The sequence below is a fragment of the Enhydra lutris genome, unplaced genomic scaffold, assembly GCF_002288905.1.
Source record: "Enhydra lutris kenyoni isolate GAN:26980312 unplaced genomic scaffold, ASM228890v2 scaffoldscaffold5, whole genome shotgun sequence".
Classification (NCBI taxonomy): domain Eukaryota; kingdom Metazoa; phylum Chordata; class Mammalia; order Carnivora; family Mustelidae; genus Enhydra; species Enhydra lutris.
In genome coordinates, this window is record NW_019154089.1 from 18,484,789 (window position 1) to 18,506,042 (window position 21,254).

Below are 21,254 nucleotides of genomic sequence, written 5' to 3' on the forward strand. Positions count from 1 at the left end.
AAATTTACTCCAATCAGGGATCAATTGCCGGCTAACCTTCTCTGCCCGTTGTTGTCATGCAGACATTACCAAATCTATATATTGAACGACTGTAAACCTGGGCTGGCAAGAATAGTGATGAGATGGGCAGGGTGCTGGGAAGGCACAAGTACCATGTCACATCCCATGACCACGGAGAGGGGGGACAGGCTGCATTCCTGTCTGAGAGAACAGGAGGAGCACGTGCTTAACACTGAGTACATTTCTCCAGTGGGTGCCAGGCTCTTGCCACCAGGTTTTCTCTCCAATTGTCACTTTTCTTTTGAGAGTGTGGTCTCAATACAGAAGGAATCCGTCAAAGTGAGTTCGTATCTTGGACGTCTTCCTAAGGAGGTGGACATTTGGGTAAGTTTCCAAGGGAGAGGCAGAGGAACTGGGTAGTGATTCCCACTGGCCATCTTTCTTATGTGCTGGGCAACAGGTATCACCATATCCTCTCGTGTGTAGGGCAGATTATTCAATATAAATAAGATACTCTGATTACACAAAATCTACAAGTGACCCGATTTCCTTGTAATTCTTACAGAGCCTTTATTGTTACGTTGTAGCTAACAAGTAGCAATTACCTAAACACTGCGGCATTTCAATGTAAATCAAGGGGCCATTCCCCCCCCCCCCGCAAAATGACCCCCCCACATAAATCTAATTCAGAATACATATATTTTTAGCTCATTTTAAAATAGAAATAAAATTGTTAGCTTAAATCTTCCAGTATTAGATTTAATAATAAGTTTATTTTGAAAAATATAGATATTTAAAACTCTGAAAAGAGGTGAACTATTAAAATGTAAACCAGGAAGACAGAAATGATGTATTTTTGCAGGTGTCTGGTATATCTTTCCCAGTTTAACTTATGCAGAAGCTTAAAAGACTTCTTTTGCAGTATTGGCTCATTTCTATTAATCTTTTAGTGACCGAATTTTTCACAAGATCAGGGAAATCTCTTTGTGGAAGTTTGAGAGAATCTTTGTGACTCATAAGCTGCACTAAGCATCTTCTTTATTATAAATGCACTAAGTAGTTACTGAAATATCAAATCCTAGGCGCACTTCATTAAGGGGGAAATCGACTTTATCAATAAATGATTTGTTTGCTGTCTGGGCGGCAAAATCAATTTCCATACCGGATTCTGTAATATCTGAATATTGGGATGCTGACTGCCAAGCTTTGCTTTGGTTTTGCTTTTCATCACCTTCTAATTGTCAGGCTGTGGGAGCATCAGTCACTGAAGGAAATTAATGTCTTTGGGGCTCAAGACTCTGGGAAGTAGCCAGTATTTTTGTTGTACTGTGTTTCATAGGAAGAACGACAATTTACATCACACTCCAGTATACACAGACATAGAAACAAAGATTTTATGAAATATTTGGAAGGAATAATTTCCTTAAACACTTTCCTCTATTACTGTGAGATGTACTCTACTCTCAAGTTTAATCTGTTCCCTTAAAATTGTGCTGATTGTGACCCTCATGTGTCATGACCTGTGAGTGGAAGATGCTAGAAGTTCTAGAAGGGCCCACATCTCAGAATTCCCCTCCCTCATGCCTGCTGTCCCTTCCCTGCCTTTGTCTGGTTCCAGCCAATGTAAATATATTCTGAAGAAATTTCTGAAGGGACTGCTGAGGTTTCCACATTCATCCTGTGGCACCGACCCTGCCTCCCCGCCATCCAAGAAGTCCCTGGGTGCTGCCCAGGTGGCCTGAGTAAAGGAAGGAGGGCTGCTCAGTCCCTGGTTGGAGGAAGAGGAAAACAGAATTAAGAGACAGGGAGCCACCTTGACAGTTCCTTCTGAGGTCCGTTAATTCTGCAAGGCAAAATACTGCTTATTATTATTTTTGTTATTAAAAGTAATGGTGAGCCAGTTACTAAGTCAGTCTGAGTTTGGATGATAGACATCAAAAGTAACCTAGAAATTTAATACTATGGCAATAACTACATAACAAGAATAAATTAGAATTCTTTCTGTTGGTAAAGTACTTTTAATCTGTAAAGTGTTAAAAAAAAATCTGTAAAATGTTTTCATGCCTGTGGTCCCATTACAGCCTTGCGTGTGGTGGGGAGTTTTTGAGACCATTACCCTCTCCATCTGAATATTAGAAAGATGGGTGTCCTAACAGATAGGGAGATTTTTTAACCACGAGTATCTTAAACAGTGATGAATTGTCTATTTCTATGGGTAGTTAAAATAAGATAGAATGACCAACTGTAGGGGATTTATAGCAGGAAATTCCCAGACTGAAGGGTAAGTTGGAGAAGATGATTCAGATTAAATGGTCCTTATTTTTTGAGGTCACAGACTTCTCTGGATGGGGATGAAAGCTTTAGACCCTCAGAAAAAGAAAATGCTCCTAATTATGGTATCCTTCTGTATTTTTGGTTAGGTCCTGGGTATTTTAAACACTTGGAGCCCACGTTAAGGCCTTCTAACACAGACGATCTCTTCCACGTCTGTCACTATGTGGCTTTGCCTGAGTCACACAGCCAGCCCATAACAGAATGGCGGGACCAAGAATCCAGCCAGTCAGTCCTGGGTCTCTTTTATAGATCTGGCTTCCATGTGCCCCTACGCTGGCCTCAGCTTCCCCAATGCACAGACTGCAAATTGGTCTGTAACCAATGTTACAAAATTTGCGATGTTAGGAGCTCTGCTCTTGACAAGCTCTGTACAATTGTACAAGTCAGACCCTCAGGCTATGAACTCTAAGAGGACCTGAGCCTTTGGGATCCTCACTAGTGAGGTGTCTCCTCTGTTAGTTCCAGGACCATGACCGCAGTCGAAAAACCAAAGCCATGATGACCCCCTTCTCCCTGGCCTAGAAAATAGTCTCTGCATCTTGGGGTTTCTGGTTTTGACTTTAAATCCACCCATCTAGTTTTAACATTACAAAATGGTAGCCTTTGGCATAGAATGCAGCCCAGTGATAGGTCTTGTTTGGTCCATAAAATGTGGTGGGGTTTTTGTTGTTGTTGTTGTTGTTGTTTATTTGTTTGTTTTTGCAAGTAACTGCTAGTATTTAAAGATGAGAGGTTGACAAAAAATGATTTTTTAAATTTCTCTTCGAAAATGGGATTATCGGGGCGCCTGGGTGGCTCAGTGGGTTAAGCCGCTGCCTTCGGCTCAGGTCATGATCTCAGGGTCCTGGGATGGAGTCCCACATAGGGCTCTCTGCTCAGCAGGGAGCCTGCTTCCCTTCCTCTCTCTCTGCCTACTTGTGATCTCTCTCTGTCAAATAAATAAATAAAATCTTAAAAAAAAAAAAGAAAAAGAAAATGGGATTATCTGACAAAATTCTCACAGAGCAGTAGTTTACAAGAGCTGAGCAGTGGCTGTTCCCTCTGAGCAGCCAAAGTCTCTAGTGCTCCCCCTGTTCATCTGCGGCTCTTACTTCGTTTATGCTACTTCCCTGACCCCCATAAGCATTTGAGTTCCTGGTCTCTGCTGCTTACTTCCCACCTACCTACCTTTTCCTACCTCACTCACCACCCAGTCAACCAACTTTTCTCTCCCTATTTGTTTATTTAAACACATTCTGCTTTGTTTCACGAAGGACTTAAAACTGATTATATGAAATAAATATAATAAAATAAAGAGATAAAGTAATAAGAAAAAGAGCCTTAGAAAAGGTTGATTACATTAGGAGGTCAAGACCATGGGGAAAAAAAGAACTTACAAATTCAGGTCATTTGTTCCAAGCGGTGACTACACTTGAGCCACACACTGGCTCTGAACTTTTCCATATATCTTGCTGAGAAAAAAAATGTATCAGTTTCGTAGTGGGAGCAAAGCTTTTCCTATAACTTGTCTCTAAAGAATGTTTCCAACTGTTTCTATCTAGGTGGGGTTTCTTAACAAGGGGCAAAGAAAATCCGTGAGTGAGTAGACTAATTGCAAAATGTATTTGGTTAAGAAGTTCTTCTTTTGAAAGTAATGTGACCAAAGTTGTCAAATTAGTTTAAACTTTTTTACCTCTCTGGTACTGGTAATACCACCAGGCGATGTCTAGGAAAAAGTAAGAAAACATTTTACCAAATCCATTCATCAGAAAAAAACAAAACATACTTGTTTTCCATGGAGATTCTACTCTGAGGGGGTCCAGGTCACCATCTAGCTCGACATATGCAAAGAGATCTTGTAGCCAAGCTGGAGTTGATGTTCGCCCTGTCCTTTTCCCACCGTCAGAACAGGCAAGAGCAATGGGTCACGTCGCAGTGCCCACGGCTCCCAGCAGGGGGCTCACTGAGCATGCCCGCAGCCATGCAGCCATGCAGCCTGAAGAGAGATGGGATGGCGTGGGGCAGAGGATGCACAGATGTGGATGGGTCCTTGGAAATACCCGCACGTTTGACTGAAAAGTGGCTTATGCGGAACCCTTCACAAGAGAGGTCCCAGTGTCCCCCTCTGCTAGTTTTGTCATTTGAAGCTGCACGTTTTGTAGGATTCTGTATTTGCTCATTCAACACTCATCAATGACGTATCTGCTCTGTGTATTTCAGTGAACGAAACATCTCTGTTCCCTGCTCTCCTGGAGCTTACAATTTACAAGCCTTTGCTTCTCTCTTTCCTTTTCGAGCCTGAGAAGTAAGATGCAGGGGGAAAAAAAAGGGCTGTTGAAAATAAACTGATTAGCCCATTAGGACGGGTGAGCAGAGGGGATGCAGGTGAAGTCCCCTGTTAGGCTGAATAGAAAACGTAAGACAAATAATCAGACCTGGAAAGTCTTCCATGGCACGTTGGAGTTGGGTGGGTCCAGGTCCCAGGGAACAGGAAATGGGGGGGGGGTACACTTGCTGCTCTCAGCTTCGTTTTCCCTCTGTAGGGTATTATTTGAACTTCCTCCTGTCCTTCCATCAACCCTGACCACGAGCGCGTCAGCCAGCCCAGCCATCACTTAAAGTGTGTTTTGGTCACTCCCCACCCCCACCCCCAGACAGCAGTGGCTCATTTTCTGCTGTCCCTAAAAGTCATGGTATAGGGGGGGATCCACTGGTGTCCTGACCTGAATCCCCCGGGAGAAGCTAATTTTGCCAGATTTAGTTGCCTTCTTTTACCACTCTGATTCGTAGTATTTACATTCACTTACTTTTTCCAGTAGAGGAAGTTTAGTGCAGTTTGAGGTTTACAGAGACATTGAGCAGAAAATACAGAGTTCCCATGTATGGTTCCTCCTGGTTTCCCCTAAGCATCAACATCTTGCCCTGTTGTGGGACATTTGTTACAGCTTATGAACCAAGATTGAAGTATTTTTAGCGAAAGTCCATAATTTACATTAGAGTTCATTCTTTGTGTGGTACAGTTCTCTGAGTTTTGACAGATGTATATATAATGTCATATATCCACCACTACGCATCCTACAGAATAGTTTCACAGTCCTAAAAACACTTAGCATTTTTATAGAGGTATATCTACATATATGGGCCGACCATCTCTGCCATGCCAGGGATGGGCTTGGGGGAAACGAGAAAAGACATACCATTTGTTCATATGGAGCTCTCCGACTGGTAGGGAGACACACACAGAGACCAGGATTACAAACTCAAATGCCAGCAGTAGTTGGGAGGTAATTGGGACGAGTTAGGGGCTGGGTATACCCCCGGATGGACTGGTAGGGACTGAGAACTGGTGAGTCATTGTCCCATGAAAGGGAAACAGCTCTTCCACTGCCCATCGTTATTATGTAGAATTTAGGTTCGGGGAGTCCAGACCTTTAGAAATTTTTCTCAGGAGCTGCTACAGTTAAAAGTTCATGTCCCGATCCTTAGCTGTCATCAATGAGCTTAACATTGGAAACATATAGCATGGGCCAAATATACTATTCCTATTTGTAGGATGCTATGGATTGCTGGTCTGGAACTGTTCATTGGCAGATCGTGCCAAGTAGCAAGTAGTGTGGCTATGGCTAAGACACTTGAGAGCCAAGAGGAGGAAGCTCTTATCAGTTGTCACCTGGCTGGCACAGAATTGGAAGGGATGACAAGGATGGCTTCACGGGGAGGTGATAATTTATTTGATACTTCAAGGAAAAGGGGAATAAGGGAGTACCATATGCAATGATACAGAAGCCAAAAGGCCCAGGAATGGTGAGCTCTCCTATAACAGAGCTGACTTCTCACTGAGAATGACTCGAAGAGGAGGATTAAAAAAACCTATCAATTAAAACATTTTTTAAATTGTCATAGTAACAATAACAAAAAGACACTTGAAGACTGCGGGGTAGTAGGGTAGGGAGCAGGGGGAAAAAACCCCTCACACATGTATTTGAAGGCACTAGAGAGCTATAAGGTATCGTATCTTTAGAAGCCATGATTCTGGAGGGAAGAAAAACTCATTAAGGTGAGCCTGACAGTCAGTGCTGCTTTTCATCTCACAGTGTATGCTAATTTCTAAGTGGCGTGGATAATGAGCTTGAGAAACCGAGCAAAAAGTGTCTGCTAAGAACAAAAGGTGTAAGCAGAGCTCTCAGCATCCAGGAAGACAAAAATGGTATTAGTACTACTAAGACATTCAGGGCCTAAGGGGCCAAGATTGGAGGAGCCACAGAGGAAGGGGGCACAGACAGGAGCCTAAGAGCCTGAGCTGACATAAGTGACACATGTCAAGGGAAACTAAGCAAAAGCCACAGCCCAAAGGTTGCAGAGCTGGATGGAGCTCTTGGCGGGCTCACGGTGTTAGGGGGTAGCTGGTGGAGGTCAGCATCTTCTAGGAGGGGAGTTCCTGGTGAACATTCAAGTTTTCAGCTTATTTTGTCAGATTTAGTTGCCTTCTTTTATCACACAATTTGACCCCCCAAAGGGCTATGTTCTAGGAGGAAGCAAAAATAGACGAGGCCTCTCAAAGATGGAAATCCAGCCTCAAAACAGCTCAGTCCCCATTTAGATTAAGTTGGTCTACACCTCCTTAGTTATCTTGCACAATCTGAAGGCTCAGCCAGATAGTGTTCACAGTTTGTTTTCTAAGGCTCACCACTCATAGAAGATTTGCCAGACCTATTAAAAGACAGGGCCAAGAGAAGAAGAGAGAATATAGTAATAGATTCATGGGTGATCTAAATACTGGATTTATCAAGGTGGGCTTTAAAGTAATAGTGAAATATGCTCAAGAAAATAAAAAGATGGAGATTCCACCAGAGAATCAGAACATATAAAAGTAAATGAAAAGTTCTGAACTTAAAAAAATTGTATTATACAAAACTGACAAATAGATCAGTTTTACAGCAGGATGGGCACGGATGAAGAGAGAAGTAATGGTTCAGTGAATAGGTCAAGAGAAAAATACATGGACTGATGCACACAGAAATAGAAACATGAAAAATACAGACAAGACCATAAGAGAGACCTGTTGGACGTGAAGAAGAGTTCTAGCATTTGTGTAACCTGGGTCCCTAAAAGGGAGGAGGTAGAAAATGATGTCGAAGCAATATCTGAAGAGATAACAACTGATCATTTAAAAAACTGGATGAACAAGATTGAGCCACAGATATCAAGCCACAGATTCAAGAAGCATAAACCCAAACAGATGAACACAAAGAAAACCACACCGAGGAACATCACAATAAAACCCGAAATACAGGGACCAAGAGAAAATCTTCACTACAAGAGAGGAAGCTTCACATAAAAACAAGCCCTAACCCAGTGCTGCTTGCGAGCCTGAGGACACAGAAAAGGTAGAGGTGAAAAGATGGAAAAGGATACAACATGCAAGCACACATCAAGAAAACCAGGCATGGCTATTTTAACATCAGATAAAGTAGACTTTAAGGTAAGAAGCTTTGCTAGAGAGAAAGAGGGAGTTTGCATATAACAATTCTAAATTAGTATGCACTAATAATATGGTTTCCAAATACACACAAAATGAAGGCTAACAGAGAAAAGGAGAAATTGCAAATTCACGGTCGTAATTTAAAAATTTCAAACCTCCTCGCTCACCAACTGATAAAAAATCGATAAGGGTGCAGAGGATATCAGCAATACAATTAACAAATGTGTTTCCACTGATAGCAGACGATCTCTTTCCCCAACTGCCACAGATCTCACACATCCCTCTCAAGTGCTCAGGGAGCATTTACCGAATGTTATAAAACCAATCTCAACAAAGTTAGAAGAACTGAAATTATGCAGGATGTTTTCTATCCACAGTGGAATTAAACAAAAAATTAAGGGAAGAAGAAAAAAGGAGGACATCTCCAAATGTTTGGAGATCAAGCAATATGGTTCGAATTCCTAAGTAACACATGGATGGACGAAGAAATCTCATGGAAATTAGAAAACATCTTGAACCAAATGATAATGAAAGTATGACAGATCAAAACTGTGGGACGCTGTGAAAACTGAACCCAGAGGGAAATTTAAAGAGCGTGTCATACTTGAGCTGCAAATAATTTAGGTGACAGTGTGCATAAAATTGAATGCCATGCTGCCTCTTGAAATCACATTTCTAGTGCTTCCAGTGGTTCATTTTCCCTGTGCCTAAACTATGTTGGTTACATTAGAGACTGTATTAAAGATGGCATGCTGGCTTTTGAGAATGTAATCTTTTCCTTCCCTTAAACATGGTCGATTGGTTTATTTGGGATGAGTCTAACACCATTTTTTGATCAATAGTTTACCCCATTATAATTTGGGATGAAGATCCTTGTCGGTGCCTGTATGGAGCCAGTGGAGAGGGGGTTGGTTCGCAGGGGGACAAGTTCCATTGGTCTTGAAATGTAATCCTGGAGGCTGCGATTCTTATAGCTCGGGTTTGGAGGTGACTCATAATCTCACTCAGACACACACAGCAACACAACTCATCAGCTCTGAATTTTATAAGCTTAACAATGAGTCCCTGGAGTGCTGAGCTGAGCTTTGATAAAGATTTTCTGAGTGTTCTGGACATTTTTTCCAGTCTTCTTGCTTCAATAAAACTCAAATCATGTTTTGCTCCAAGCGTTTGTTCTCTTAATCTTGAAACCCTCCTGCCCCTTTTAAGCAAAATTGAATTTATACATTTCTCATTCATTTACACCTAAGTCCTGAAAATCTTCTGGAACAAAAAAAAAAGAGTCCTACCCCCCCCAAAAAAAATCTTTGAGTACTGCTACTTCCATTAGATTGGGGATTTTCTAGATCAAATGACTTGAAAGTTCTTCCACATATAGTGTATTTCGATTCTCTGACCTTTCTCCCAAAAGGAGGGTGTTTTTGAATGTGACTTTCTGATCAGCACATTGGGTGGGGTGTGTGGGAAGTGGAGTGTCAGATGTACCTTGGAAGGTGGTGGTCATAGAGATTAATTGTCAGAAATATAATGTAATTATTAATAGTCCACAAAGTCATTACACAGACTGAGACATACACCACAACTGGGTTGTGTGACAGCATGAAATTCACACATTTCCCAACAAGATTGAAAAAAACAAAGAAACTTCTGGGAAAGAAGTGAATCACTTAGATCCCAGGGTTGGCAGAAAGAAGGAGCCCTAAATGGTGTTTCAGGACAGGGAGTGAGGGCCACATACGTGAAGGACTCTTGTGTTCCTTCAGCTCCAAAGCAACATTCCAGTTCAGTGCAGCCCCTGGCCAGGCTGTGAAGTAGAAATGTCGGGTTCACTGTAAGGTCTCAGCCACAGGTGGAAATCTCTAGATGACATTTTAAGTGGACCTCTGTATCTGATGAAAGTGTCCTGGGTGATTTACTTAGGCGGCACCAGCAGTCTCCACAGCTCTAGGGAACACTTAGTCCCATGAGGCCCAAATCCTGCTGCCAGCTGGTATCCCCAGTGGGGAACCTTCCACCATTTCTCCTTTGGTCTCAGCTGTCCACTGCCCTGAAGTTCTAGCCCATGGAAACGGCCAGTTCATGAGTGGTGGCTGCCCTGGTCTGGGGATGGGGACACACTGCCCAGGATAAGTGAGTCTCGAATATTTCTGTACTAAGTGGAAGAGGATTACAGAGATGGGATTTTGTTGTTCCTCTTGACAGAGAAGCTAAAATGTCAGTTCACTGCAAATGAGGAGGAGGAGGAGGGGGTAGGACCTGTGGGGAGGGGAACTGCTAGTTTCAAGCTGGAAATACGAAGGTGCAGAGAGAGGTCAAAAAAATTACTCAAAGGAAAAGTAAAGTTGCCTCGTGAATAGGACTTCTCTGAGGTTGGCATAGAATTTTCCCATCAGTGGACACTCAGTCGATCCCGGTCAGGCTAAGGTGTGAAAAGCCCGTCATTCAGCCTGCTTTCGGAAGAGAGGCTCGCTGGCTTTCCAGCTAAGTCGACAACTTGTGAAGTGACGGTTTCCAAGCAGAGGGCTTGCTTTGGCGGGCTGCTGAAGGTTAACAACTGGCATTTGGGGGTGGGTTGGGGGGAGCCTGATAACATTTTCCAATCTCTTTGGTGCAAACATGCCCACCGGGCTATCGACGTGAAGCCACTGGAGGAGGATTTGGGGAGTGAAGCACGCCGTCTGCAGGTGTGAGCGGCTCCGTCATGGCCCGGCTGCGAGGTCAGGAGAGCTGGCCTATGTTCCCCGAAAGCCAAATTTATCAAGTCGGCTTGCCTCTACAACCCAACCAAATAAACCTCTGCGTGGTTATTGTGAAAATAAAGTGCTGTACACCATACAGAATAATCACAGCAGGGAAATAATGGCGATTGGCCAAGTGAGCTTCTGCTGGAATTCAGTATTAACGTATCCTCATATTAAGTGCCTGTCTTGGTGAGCTCGGAGAGCAGGGCAATCGTTTTAGGATTGATCTAATCATCTCACAGTCCCTAGGAGGTATATGGCTGTTAGACTAATTCCAGCCATCATCGTACCCACCTTGTAGTCACGAGTCTAAAGGAGATAAGGTAGGTGAAATCCTCTATGCACGCAGTAGGTGCTCAAAAATGTTATTTCTATCGAAGAGTGTGTGGTGTCCGTGATTTTTGGCCTAATCCAATAATCAACTCTGTAGATACTTTCCAGGTCATGATTGTACCTTTTCTGATGGATCTGGTTAATCAAGCATGCTCCTCTCCAGTGTGGGAAGATCTGTTTGTCCTGGGATTTGCTCTGTCAGAAAAGCACCCAGTTGCCGGCATAGGTTGGACGCTAAGTGGCCAACGTCCGTATGATCATTCTGTATTAACTGCAGTGGACACAAGCAAACACAAGGTTCTGGATGAAAGAGCGGCGAGCACCTCAGTCCGTGGATTGCCAGGGGGCAGGGCGCAGTGTCTGTGAGTGGTGGACCCCAGAAACACAGGGCCCGGAGTGGCAAGTCAGTAGATATCATAACTGACCGTCACTGAGAAAATTTCCTGCCTCTTCTCCCCTAGAGTTATTACACGGCTCCATGTCCTCTGCCCTTAATAATCCAGACAGCCAGCATGTGTATTGCTTTGGTCCGTTTCTTAGCTGGGGAAGGGAATTGGGCATTACCCTCGCCAGCAACACGTATTGCGGAATGCAAGGACCGCAGCCAGTTCATTGGAGAGCGGACGTCCGCTTGCCCAGAGGCAGGGAGGAGACGGCAAGTGTCATCTGCAGGACTCGGCTTGGAAGCCTCTTAACTGCGCACTTAATAAATGAAGCCTTGGCAGACATACCTTGAATTATTAATGACGTTATTCAGCTTTGATTGTTTCCTTCTTTTGGGGAAAGGTTATTCACTCAAATGCCTTTGATTAGACTATACAATACATCACAATTGGGCATATTTTATGTGCAACTTTATGGTGATAATAGTTCTGTCTCATTTAGAAGCAAATCAGACATTATGAACTTCGTGATTTATTAATGTATTGATTTCTATAAATGTCAGCGCATCTCACATCCCGTCAGAGAGCCCGAGAGCAATCAGTGGAGAGCCAATAAAAATGTAAAATGAAACCATCATAAAAAAAGGAAATACTGCCTGTTTCGAAGCCCTGCTGCCTCTCTGAATTGTTTCAGGATCCAGATCATTACCATGAAGGCATCTCCCCCACCCCTGAGGGAACAGCCCACAAGAAGCTGGCAGGGGGAGCTCTGTCCTGCTTGTCTATTCTGCATGGTCTGAATAAAAACACAAGGAGTGACGAGTCAGACCCGGAGGGGTCTCCGGAGCCCGTGCCCAGACTCTTCATCCTGGAGAGTGCAGGAGGACAAGGGGGTCCCTGTCCATCAGCTTTGCCCCATTACCACCTCCCAGCTCCCTCCTGAGGAATCTTCAGGAGAAAGCCCAGCTTCCCCAGCACAATTTCCCACAACTACCCAGCATGGGTCTTCTGCAACAGCCACAGTCCTCTGTCTGCCAGAGCGTCTCATCAGCTGATCCCAACCTCAGCCACTTTAAACCTGCCTTCAGAGCCATCTCCTCTGGACAGCTCTTGCAGACACCACAGGGAAAGCTCTCTCTGTCCAAACTCCTGAGGCTCTTACTGTCTCTAATCATCCTCCAGCAGGTGTGAGAATCTACCTTTGCGTGTTGAGGATTTCATTTATGGGACTGGGGTGGGGTAGGGTTAGGGTGGAGAGACTGTGTCTTGTGCCTGCTTCCGTTTTGTTTTATCTTCGGTGTCTCACTCCTTCCATGATGTCTGTACCCGCTTTGCACATAGTAGGGGCCAAGTTAGTACTCGTTGTTTGCTAAAGTGTGTAGAACTGCAAGAAGCTGAACAAGAAATACAGTGAGTCCCGAGAAAGCAGCCAAGAGAATATCTGGGAAGTATTTGGCTAATTTAGTGGTTAATTCTGTCGTTTGACAGTTTAGTTTAGAAATCACAGTCTGGCAGCCCACAGGGTACAGTTGTTGTTTCACTTCTTTTAAATGTGAATTTTGACAACATTTATTTCACATAAAATATGGATTTTGGCTTCTCTTTAGAAATTGGAATTTATGTCTGTGTCGGCCTGCATTATCACATCATCACATGGTGACAATTGGCTGGAGCTGAGGAGTAGCTGCCTGCTTTAGACGGGGCATGTGCTCTCTAGTAAACTTCAGTCCCCACTATTCCCTAATATCTCCCCAGGACTAAGACCAAAGGACAGTTCTCCATTATCTCCCATTCATATTACCTGCCTCTGTCTGTGAGCCTAGTTTAACCACCCCTTCCCCCTACCCACTACCATGTTTCTCCAAGTGACTTTGTTTTATAATAATCTAGAAACATGACAATTTCATTTTTTGGGTCCCAAGCAACATGGAGCAAAGTGTATGCCCTGAGATTAGAGAGGACCTCCGTACAGGTTCTGTCTGTGTTCTTAGATGTAGGCTTCTGTGTGGCTAATACTACACATAGCAAGAATGGGGTAGATTTACAGCTTCTGATTCAGTACGTTTCAGCTTTCTGGTCTAATAAACCACAGTTCACGTCACACAGCTCCTGTGAAGAAAGTGTTATATTGTTCCCATTTCACAGACAAGAAAACTGAGGATCAGAGACAAAAGAGAAAATATTAATATTCCCACTGTGTTAGGAGCAATGGAATCAAGGGTCATATGAGACCCCCCCTGAAATCACAAGAATGGTAAGTAGAAGGGCAAAGACTAATCTCATCATCTGACTGATAGTCAGATGCCTTCTAGCATAAGGGACCATCCTATGGGTCCCCTCCTGGGCCCAGTCCTATGTCTTTGTGGTTGTTGCTCTGTCTCAGCAAGTCAGGGGCCAAATTCCCCTATCTAAGCAATCTTCTTGTACTTCTGCATTTGAGAATTTGCAGAGCCAAGTCTGAGGAGGGCAGACACTAGCTAATTTCAAGGGTTCCCTCCTCACCTCCCCTGCCTCAAGCTCTCTGCCATCCATTTAGCGTTTCCAATCTTGTTTCCCTTTTCTGAGCATGAAAGCAGCCTTTGCTCTGGCTGACAGGCTGTATAAGTCACAGAGCTCATGAATTACAAAGAGATAATTTTATCTGGCCAACTGACTTCACAGATGGGGCTGCTGGGGCCCAGAGAGGGAACTGGACTTGTCCAAGGTCACACACTGGATTCCTGGCAGAGCAGGATTCAGCTCAAGGTCAATGTTCTTTTCACAGCACGGTTCACTCATTCAGCAAATAATCACTGAGTGCCTACTGGGTGCCAGGCACTCTTGTAGGTGCTGGCGACAAAGCAGGGAACAAAAGGTGGAGAACAAAGCAGTGAACGGAAGTGGTGATGTGTGCTTTGAATGCAGACAAAGAGGGGTTCTGGGTCGAGAGAGAAATGGCTCATGGGAGGCATCAGTGTATACAGGGTGGCTGGGGAAGGTGGTAGGGAGCCGAACTGAGCATAGGCAGGAGGGGAATGAGGGTGAGCTTTGCAATCAAAGCAGTCAGGCTCGAATCCCAGCCATGCAGCCCAACAGCTGGTGAGCCTGAGCAAGTCACTTCTAGCCAGGGTTCTCACTGGTAAAATGGGCACAGCAGCGCTCATCTCCCAGTCTTTTAGGATCCAAGAAACCACTGCAGAGGAGGTACCTGGCATGCTCAAGGCATTCAATAAGGTCCCCTCCTCACTTGGTGGGGAGAGCTGAGGCTGAGTTTCCTAATGGGTGTCTCTGCTTGACAGAGGGAAACTCTGAAGAGTCTCACCCTGGCAGGGTGCAACTCTGGACAGCCAATGTAATACTCTATTAGCCAGGGCGGCCATCTGGAAGGCTTTCGTAGCTTAAGAGGATGTAGGAGCAAGGATTAATTAGCTGAGTTAGTCTGTGAATCCATTAGTGGGTTACAGGACTCTGAAGCTTTTTAATCTGAGGAGTGGTGGGTGGCAACCACTAAGCCTAGAGTGATCCTTTGATGGAACTTTCCAGATCAGAGCTCTGGCTTAGAATTCCTAACCCTTCTAAATTCCTTGCTGTGAGCCAGCAGTATTTCTCATCATATGAATCTCAAAGTGCCTGACCGTAAAGCTTAAGTTGGATCACAGGAGTCTGAAAATTAAATCTCACATTTAAGAAACCCAAATAGCTTCTAGTCATGCCTCTTTGCGAAGCCTTCCCAGACCTCCCTACCAGCATCTCAAATCCTGAAACACCTTGTCTATCACGATCACTTCTACGGGATTATGGGGTGGGGAGACTGGGCAAAGAGGCACCCTTTCCTTTTCAAGCTCATTAGTGCCTGAAATACGTTTAAAGCCATGTGTATGGATTATTTTGATAATTGTTATGTTATGGTTAAAACCATGACATTTTGAGGGGGATAATGGTAAGTAGATGCTGTTTGTTTCATGATGAAGATGGTCCTAGAAAGTCTAGTGCAGCCCATTGGGTGTTTGGTTGTATTTGTTGTGATGTTTTCGTAGAATAATACTTTTTTTCAAACCACACGTGATATAGTGGTGATCATTAGTGCCTGTCACCAACTATTTCTGTCTCTCCTCCTTCCATGTGCATGTTTGGATGTACTTCTAGTCCCTCCAAAGTTAGATGTGATCACATGGCCAGTTCTGGCCAATTGAATCAAACGAGAACAGGGGTACTGTGTATGTCCCTGGTCGCAGGCAGATATCAAGCAAAAAAAATTTTTGAATTACAGCTGAGTGAAACGCTATGGAGGGCCGCCACGTGAACTTCAACAGGAAGACCTAGCTGAAACCACAGGGCTCCGTTGTGGCAGTCCCAGTGCCGAGCCAAGGACAAGAAGGGGATGGTCAGGTGCAGAGTGAGGGAGAGAGCAGCCTCTCCAAGGACTTCCCTGTGGGAAGGAGAGAGCCTGCTCCAGGACAAGAGAGAAGCTGTCCCTCTATCTGGAGACAGGGACACGGTGAACCAGGGACAGAGGAGTGCGAGGCAGATTTGGACTGTATTGCGTTGGGTCTTGGGGGTCCATGTTCGCAGTTTTTTGGGGTGGCAAATAGCAAAGCAAGTACAGTACAGAAGGTTTTATTGTTCTGAGAAGCCAGTGGAGAGTTATGAGTTATACTGTTCATCACCCCATGAGAGCTGATATGAATCATGAGAGAGCAGATGTCTTTGGCCCCTCTGATGTGTGGGGACCTCACAGAGAGTGGCTCAGCAGGGCCAGTTCTCTGCCTGATGGCTTTGCACCCTTCCTCTCCGTGCTGGCTCGCTGCGATGGAGACCCGCCATTCATCACATAGGCCTGAGACCTTGGACTTGGTCCCAGCTCTCTGCAAGTGGGGACAGGGAAGAAAGTCCCTGTCTCCTTATCAGTTAATAAAACCCACAGTTTGAGAAATTTGAAGTTCCTGCTGGAATGCCAAGGGACCTGGCAATTCCTGGCCAGTCAGGCTTGGCTGGAAGCCTGGCTCCATGTCTTCAGGAATACTATGAGACTGGAGAAAATCTCCCAGGACTGCCAGGACTGATTCTAGCAAACCAGCAAGTTCCTCCTTCAGTCTTACTTGAGTTGGCCCATACCCTGTGTGGGGGAAATGGGTCCTGGTAGTTGTAATTAAAAGGAAGAGATTAAATATGCAAAAGAGGTGAATAATAATTGAAGCAAAAACCTCAGAAGGTGGGAAGCAATGTGGCCAGGATTAGGAATGTGGGTAATCCTATACGCATTTCAGATTAGCTCTTAAAAATATTCCTGGAAGTGGAAAAAAGCGGGTTTTGTAAAACAGCAAAGAAATATCTATCTATCTATCTATCTGTCTATCTGTCTATGCATCATGTCTAAGATATCATACATAAAAATTTTAGCAGTTACTACTGAGCATTGGGGTTATGGATGGCTGTTATATTCTTTTTGCTTATGTGTATTTTCTAAACTCTCTGCAAAGAATAGGTACAGATTTCTAATAAGAAGACATCTAAAAGGTTATTTTTAAATCGACGTCAAGTACAGATGGGGAGCGCCTCAACAGCCTTGCCCTGGGGGTGGGATGGAGCCCAGAGCCCGGGGCCCTTTCTCTGAGGAGCAGCCCAGGAAGCTAGGCCCATGAGGGTGTGTGTCAACTCAGTTTCAACACCGGGAAATGGTGGGAACAATCCCTACTTTGCAGGGCTCTGGTGAGACTTAAATGAGGTCATCAATGGGAGTGTAGCTGGCAGGGAGGATGTGCTCGCTGGATGTGAAACATCTCCTCAGAACTCCTCCCTAACCCGTGAAGAAAAGAAAGACACAGCCTGGCTAGAGGGAGTGGGGAGGACAGGCTGCCCTCCATTCTGGGGGAGGCATTTCTGAAACGCTGGGCGGCAGGAGGCACGTTGGTGGGCGGGGGAGGCTTCCCTTGATCAGAACAGCAGCTGACCTTCCAGAAGCATTTCCGAGGTACCAGGACTGCCTCTAGTGTTTCCCGTCCGTGACCTCGCAGAACCCTCCCAAGCCCTGCGAGCCCCACACGGCTTCCCTGTTACACAAGAGGCTGAGACTCAGAGAGCTAAGGTCATCTGCCCAAGGCCACACAGTAAGTGGCAGATCCAGGACCCAAATCCAAGCCTGCTTGATACTAAAACCCATGTTCTCAACTCTGTGTTATAGCTTCTCAGGTTATAACCACACCGAATTGGATTAAGAGGCCAACTTGGCCACTGGGATGTGACCTTACCCACGTCTCATGGGCCTCATGAGGACCCAAGGCGATAGGACATAGGAAAGACCTGTGCCTGGCACCCAGATGTACTTGACCCTGGTGCTTCCCTTTCTCTCTCATCTGGGTCCCCAAGAGGACATCCCTACAGCACTTGGGTCTTTGGAGGAAGTGTCTCAAAGCGACACTGCTGAAAAAGCAATTTTTCGCTGTAGCTGTGTGGATAGATTTTTAATATTTAATTAGGAAGACCTTCTGCTTGAAAAGAGGGCAGGACTTGTTATTAAATCCCTGCTGCTTGGTCTCCCTCACTTGCCCGTGGGATTATTCATTCATTTCCAGTCATGCAATTTAATATTGCAACAGCTAATGGGGAGATGTTGATAATTTGTAAAACTGGTTGGTCCCAAGGCCATTGGAGAGGCTCTGAGCCTGGGTCTGATTCTGGGAGCAAAAGCAGGTTCTCGGGAGACAAGGGTGCAGGGAGGTTCCTGTCCCTTATCTGTCAACCTTGGCGAGTGTCTTCTGAGATACCTAGTTGGGAACCGTGAGTATTAGAAAGACCTTCACCACATAGTTTTATCTTTGAGGAATTAGGACCCTGGGACACCTGAATACATTAAAGGATTTTTGGGTTAAAATGTGGACCTGGGGTTTGTTTTAATCAGGTACAGTAAGAACTGCAGACGTGGAAATGACTGCCAGGAGGGAAGAAGTTCATACTCACGGATCCCTCGAAACAGGAGGCATGGCACACCACACAAGGCCACATAGGGAAGCACTGGGGTCCGTTAGGAGGTAGACAGGGATGAGGGGAGAACATGGCTGAGCCTTTACTGGGGATTTTGTGGGAATGCATGGGAAAGGCGGGACAGGTTGGTTGGGATTGGAAAGCTGGGAGAATCTTGGCCACCTCCGGGCTGTAGGGGTATCCTCAGCTGTCTGGCACCTGGCTTGCAGTGGTTTGGAGCAGAGGGAATACTGACTTGGTGTGTGAGATGCTTGCATGTAGGCTCTGGATTGGTTGGTTTGTGTACCAAAGGCATGCTTGCAGGGGAGTCATGGCTATCCCTACGAATTAGCCAGCCCTGGGACGGGGCTATCTCTCCAGGATCAAAGCCCCAAATGCCAGAGTATCAAGAACACAGAAAATAAGAAAATACAGTCACTAGAGTTTGGTTTTGCGGTTAGGCATGGGTTCAAAATGCCTACTTGGAGATTTCCTAGCTGGGGCATTGGGCATGAACATTCTTTGGACTCAAGGCTATGCACTCAGCATCTCTCCCCAAGATGACTGGAAAGCTCCAGCCTCCAGCTGGTTGCCTTAGCTCTACCAATGCGTTCTCTTCACGACCAGGCAGAAGGACCTTTGTAGAACAGTCATTCATAGAGCACGTAACTGTGGAGTATCTAGTCTGTGCCAGGCACTTTAACAGGCAGTGTGATTGCAATGGTGAGTGAAGACAGGCACCGTCCTTATCCCTGGTGTGATTACAGTTTGGTGCATGAGGGACTTAACCTAAGAATCAGAGGCACACTTACAACATTGTAACTGTGAGGAGTGCTGCTGGGGGTAGCTGTTCGCTGCTACAGAGCGGCAGGGAGCTCAAGGTGGGCCTGAAACCGGAAGGAGTGGGAACTTACTAGATGGGAAGGAACGGATGTGTGTGTGTGTGTGTGTGACATTCTAAGTGCAGAGGGAAGATGGGGGCAGCTTTTCAGGAACCTCTCCTGTGGAGGCTCTGGGGAGAGAGGAAACAAGACGTTCAAAGGAAATACATATGAATATGTCCCTTGCTTTAAAGCCTTCAGTGGCTCCCCATTGCCTACAGGAGAAAGGCCATGCTCTTTAGTAAGGCCTTCAAGATCTTTTATGATCTGCTTCCTGCTTAGCTTGCAGAGTTGGTCTGTTGCTTCTCTCCTAGACACGTTACCCAGCTCCACTCATACTCAACTCTCCAGAAAGACCTCTTTCCTCAACCAGACTTCTGAGTGGGGCTTTCGTACTTCTGCACATGCTCCTGCTCCGCCTAGCACCTGATTTCCTTCCCTGTCTACTGGGTTAGTTCCTGGGTTTCCCTCAAATCTAGCCCATCACACCGCACTCCTCCAGGGGTTGCTAGTTAGACTAGCGTGTGAATGGTGTCTCCTGCAATTGCGCAGTCCTCTCTATAAAATGTCACCTCAAGGACTTCTTCTTCTGACATGAAAATTTTGTTCTCATCCCCAGACAACATCTGTATGGCAACATCTCTCTCCGGTAGCATCCACCATAACTGTGTGGTAAAGACAGAGGTCTTTCCATCTCCCTTAACTGAAGGCTCCTTGAGGGGATGGCCAGTTCAATCACTCGTGTCACAAATACATATTGAGCTCCTGTCCAGGGTCAGGTACCATTCTAGGTGCCAGCAACGTGATCACAAATATGTCAGGCAAGTCCTCTGTGCCCTGGAACCTGGGCATTCACTAAATAATAACACCCATGAATATGCAATTATAGATCTTCTTAAGAACCTTGACAAAAAGAGAGGGGGGAGTGTGAGAAAGCAAAGCCAGAGGGAGCCTGATTTGAGTCCGAGGGAGGGAGAGTCTACAGGCATGCGTGCTGAAGGGTACTGTTAGGAGAGGGCAGCGGGAAGAGTTTCAGGGAGCAGGAACGGCATGAGTCAGGAGGAGGTGAGCGTGAATTTGGCCTCTGGAGAAGCAGAGTGGAGGCCAAGTTGGTGGAGCAGAATGACCAACGTGTCAGGTAAGGTGGCAGCTGGTCAGACCAGTCAATTTAGGGGTTTCTTTCTTTCTTTCTTTCTTTCTTTCTTTCTTTCTTTCTCTCTCTCTCTCTCTCTCTCTCTCTCTCTCTTTCTTTCTTTCTTTCTTTCTTTCTTATTTTTTTAAGGGCTTTTATCTTTAAAGCAATGGGAAGCAGAGGTATCAAGTTTATAATTGCCCCAAACCGGAAACTCGTGCAAGTGTCCCTCAACATTAAAATCAACAAGAGATGGTTAATGACACGCTGCGCAGCGATGCGAATGAATTAAGGACCGCAGCATCCGTCAATGTGGAAAATCCACCTGTGCTGCTACGGGACAGGAGAGCTGATATCCCGGGGGAACAGCCACTGGAATGGAGCCTGCAGAGGCCTTCTGGGATGCTGGAATGGTTCTCCTCCTCTTTTTAAAAAATCTGGATATTGGTGACATGAGTTCTGATGCCTGCTATAGTTTAATAAGAGGTTTTTGTTATTGTTTTGCTTTGGCTTAAGGAGGTGCCGAAAGACTGCGAGGCAGCTGGCTGAGAGATGATGTTAACTTTTTTTTTTCTTTTTTTTTTTTTGTGCAAGGAGACTGATCAGGGGCAGATTTCCAGTCTCTCTGGCAGTTAGAATCTGCCAGACCTGCTGATGTAGGGGAGGGGAGCCTGAGTGAAAGGGATCAGGAGGTGACAAGATTTTCTAGGCTTGAGCAATCGGGTGGGTGGTGGAACTGAGCTGTGTAGTGGGGAGGGCTAGGAGGGAGCTGCATCATACTTCCCTCTGTCTCCTGGCCCAGCAATGGGGTGTTACAGGGGTGGGTTTGGTTAATACTGATTTAACTTCCACTGAATTGTAAGTCAATAACCTGATGATCAGTGCTGGGAGAAGAGCCAGTTACCATCCCCTTGCTTTCTATACATTTCACCTTCTTAGGATAATTCAAATGATTTGTTCTCCAGACTCAACAACTTTTTGTGGTAGGGTTCATGGATGTTTGTCAAATGGACAGAACATGTTTATTCTCTTTGTAAGTATAATGGCAGG

The 21,254-nt window shown here is 45.2% G+C and overlaps 1 protein-coding gene across 6 annotated transcripts in view; it reads right to left on the bottom strand.

Annotated features, from left to right (window-relative positions):
- Positions 1-21,254, bottom strand: part of LOC111140971 (potassium voltage-gated channel interacting protein 1) — a 344,579-nt gene that overhangs the window by 14,040 nt on the left and 309,285 nt on the right. For 2 of the 6 annotated variants that reach the window (XM_022493252.1, XM_022493256.1), the window contains exon 2: positions 4,007-4,039. The exons of the other annotated variants lie outside the window; for them this stretch is intronic. In XM_022493252.1, coding sequence (XP_022348960.1) covers positions 4,007-4,039 — 33 coding nt within the window. The remainder of the gene's footprint in view (positions 1-4,006; positions 4,040-21,254) is intronic. 6 annotated transcript variants of the gene reach the window in all.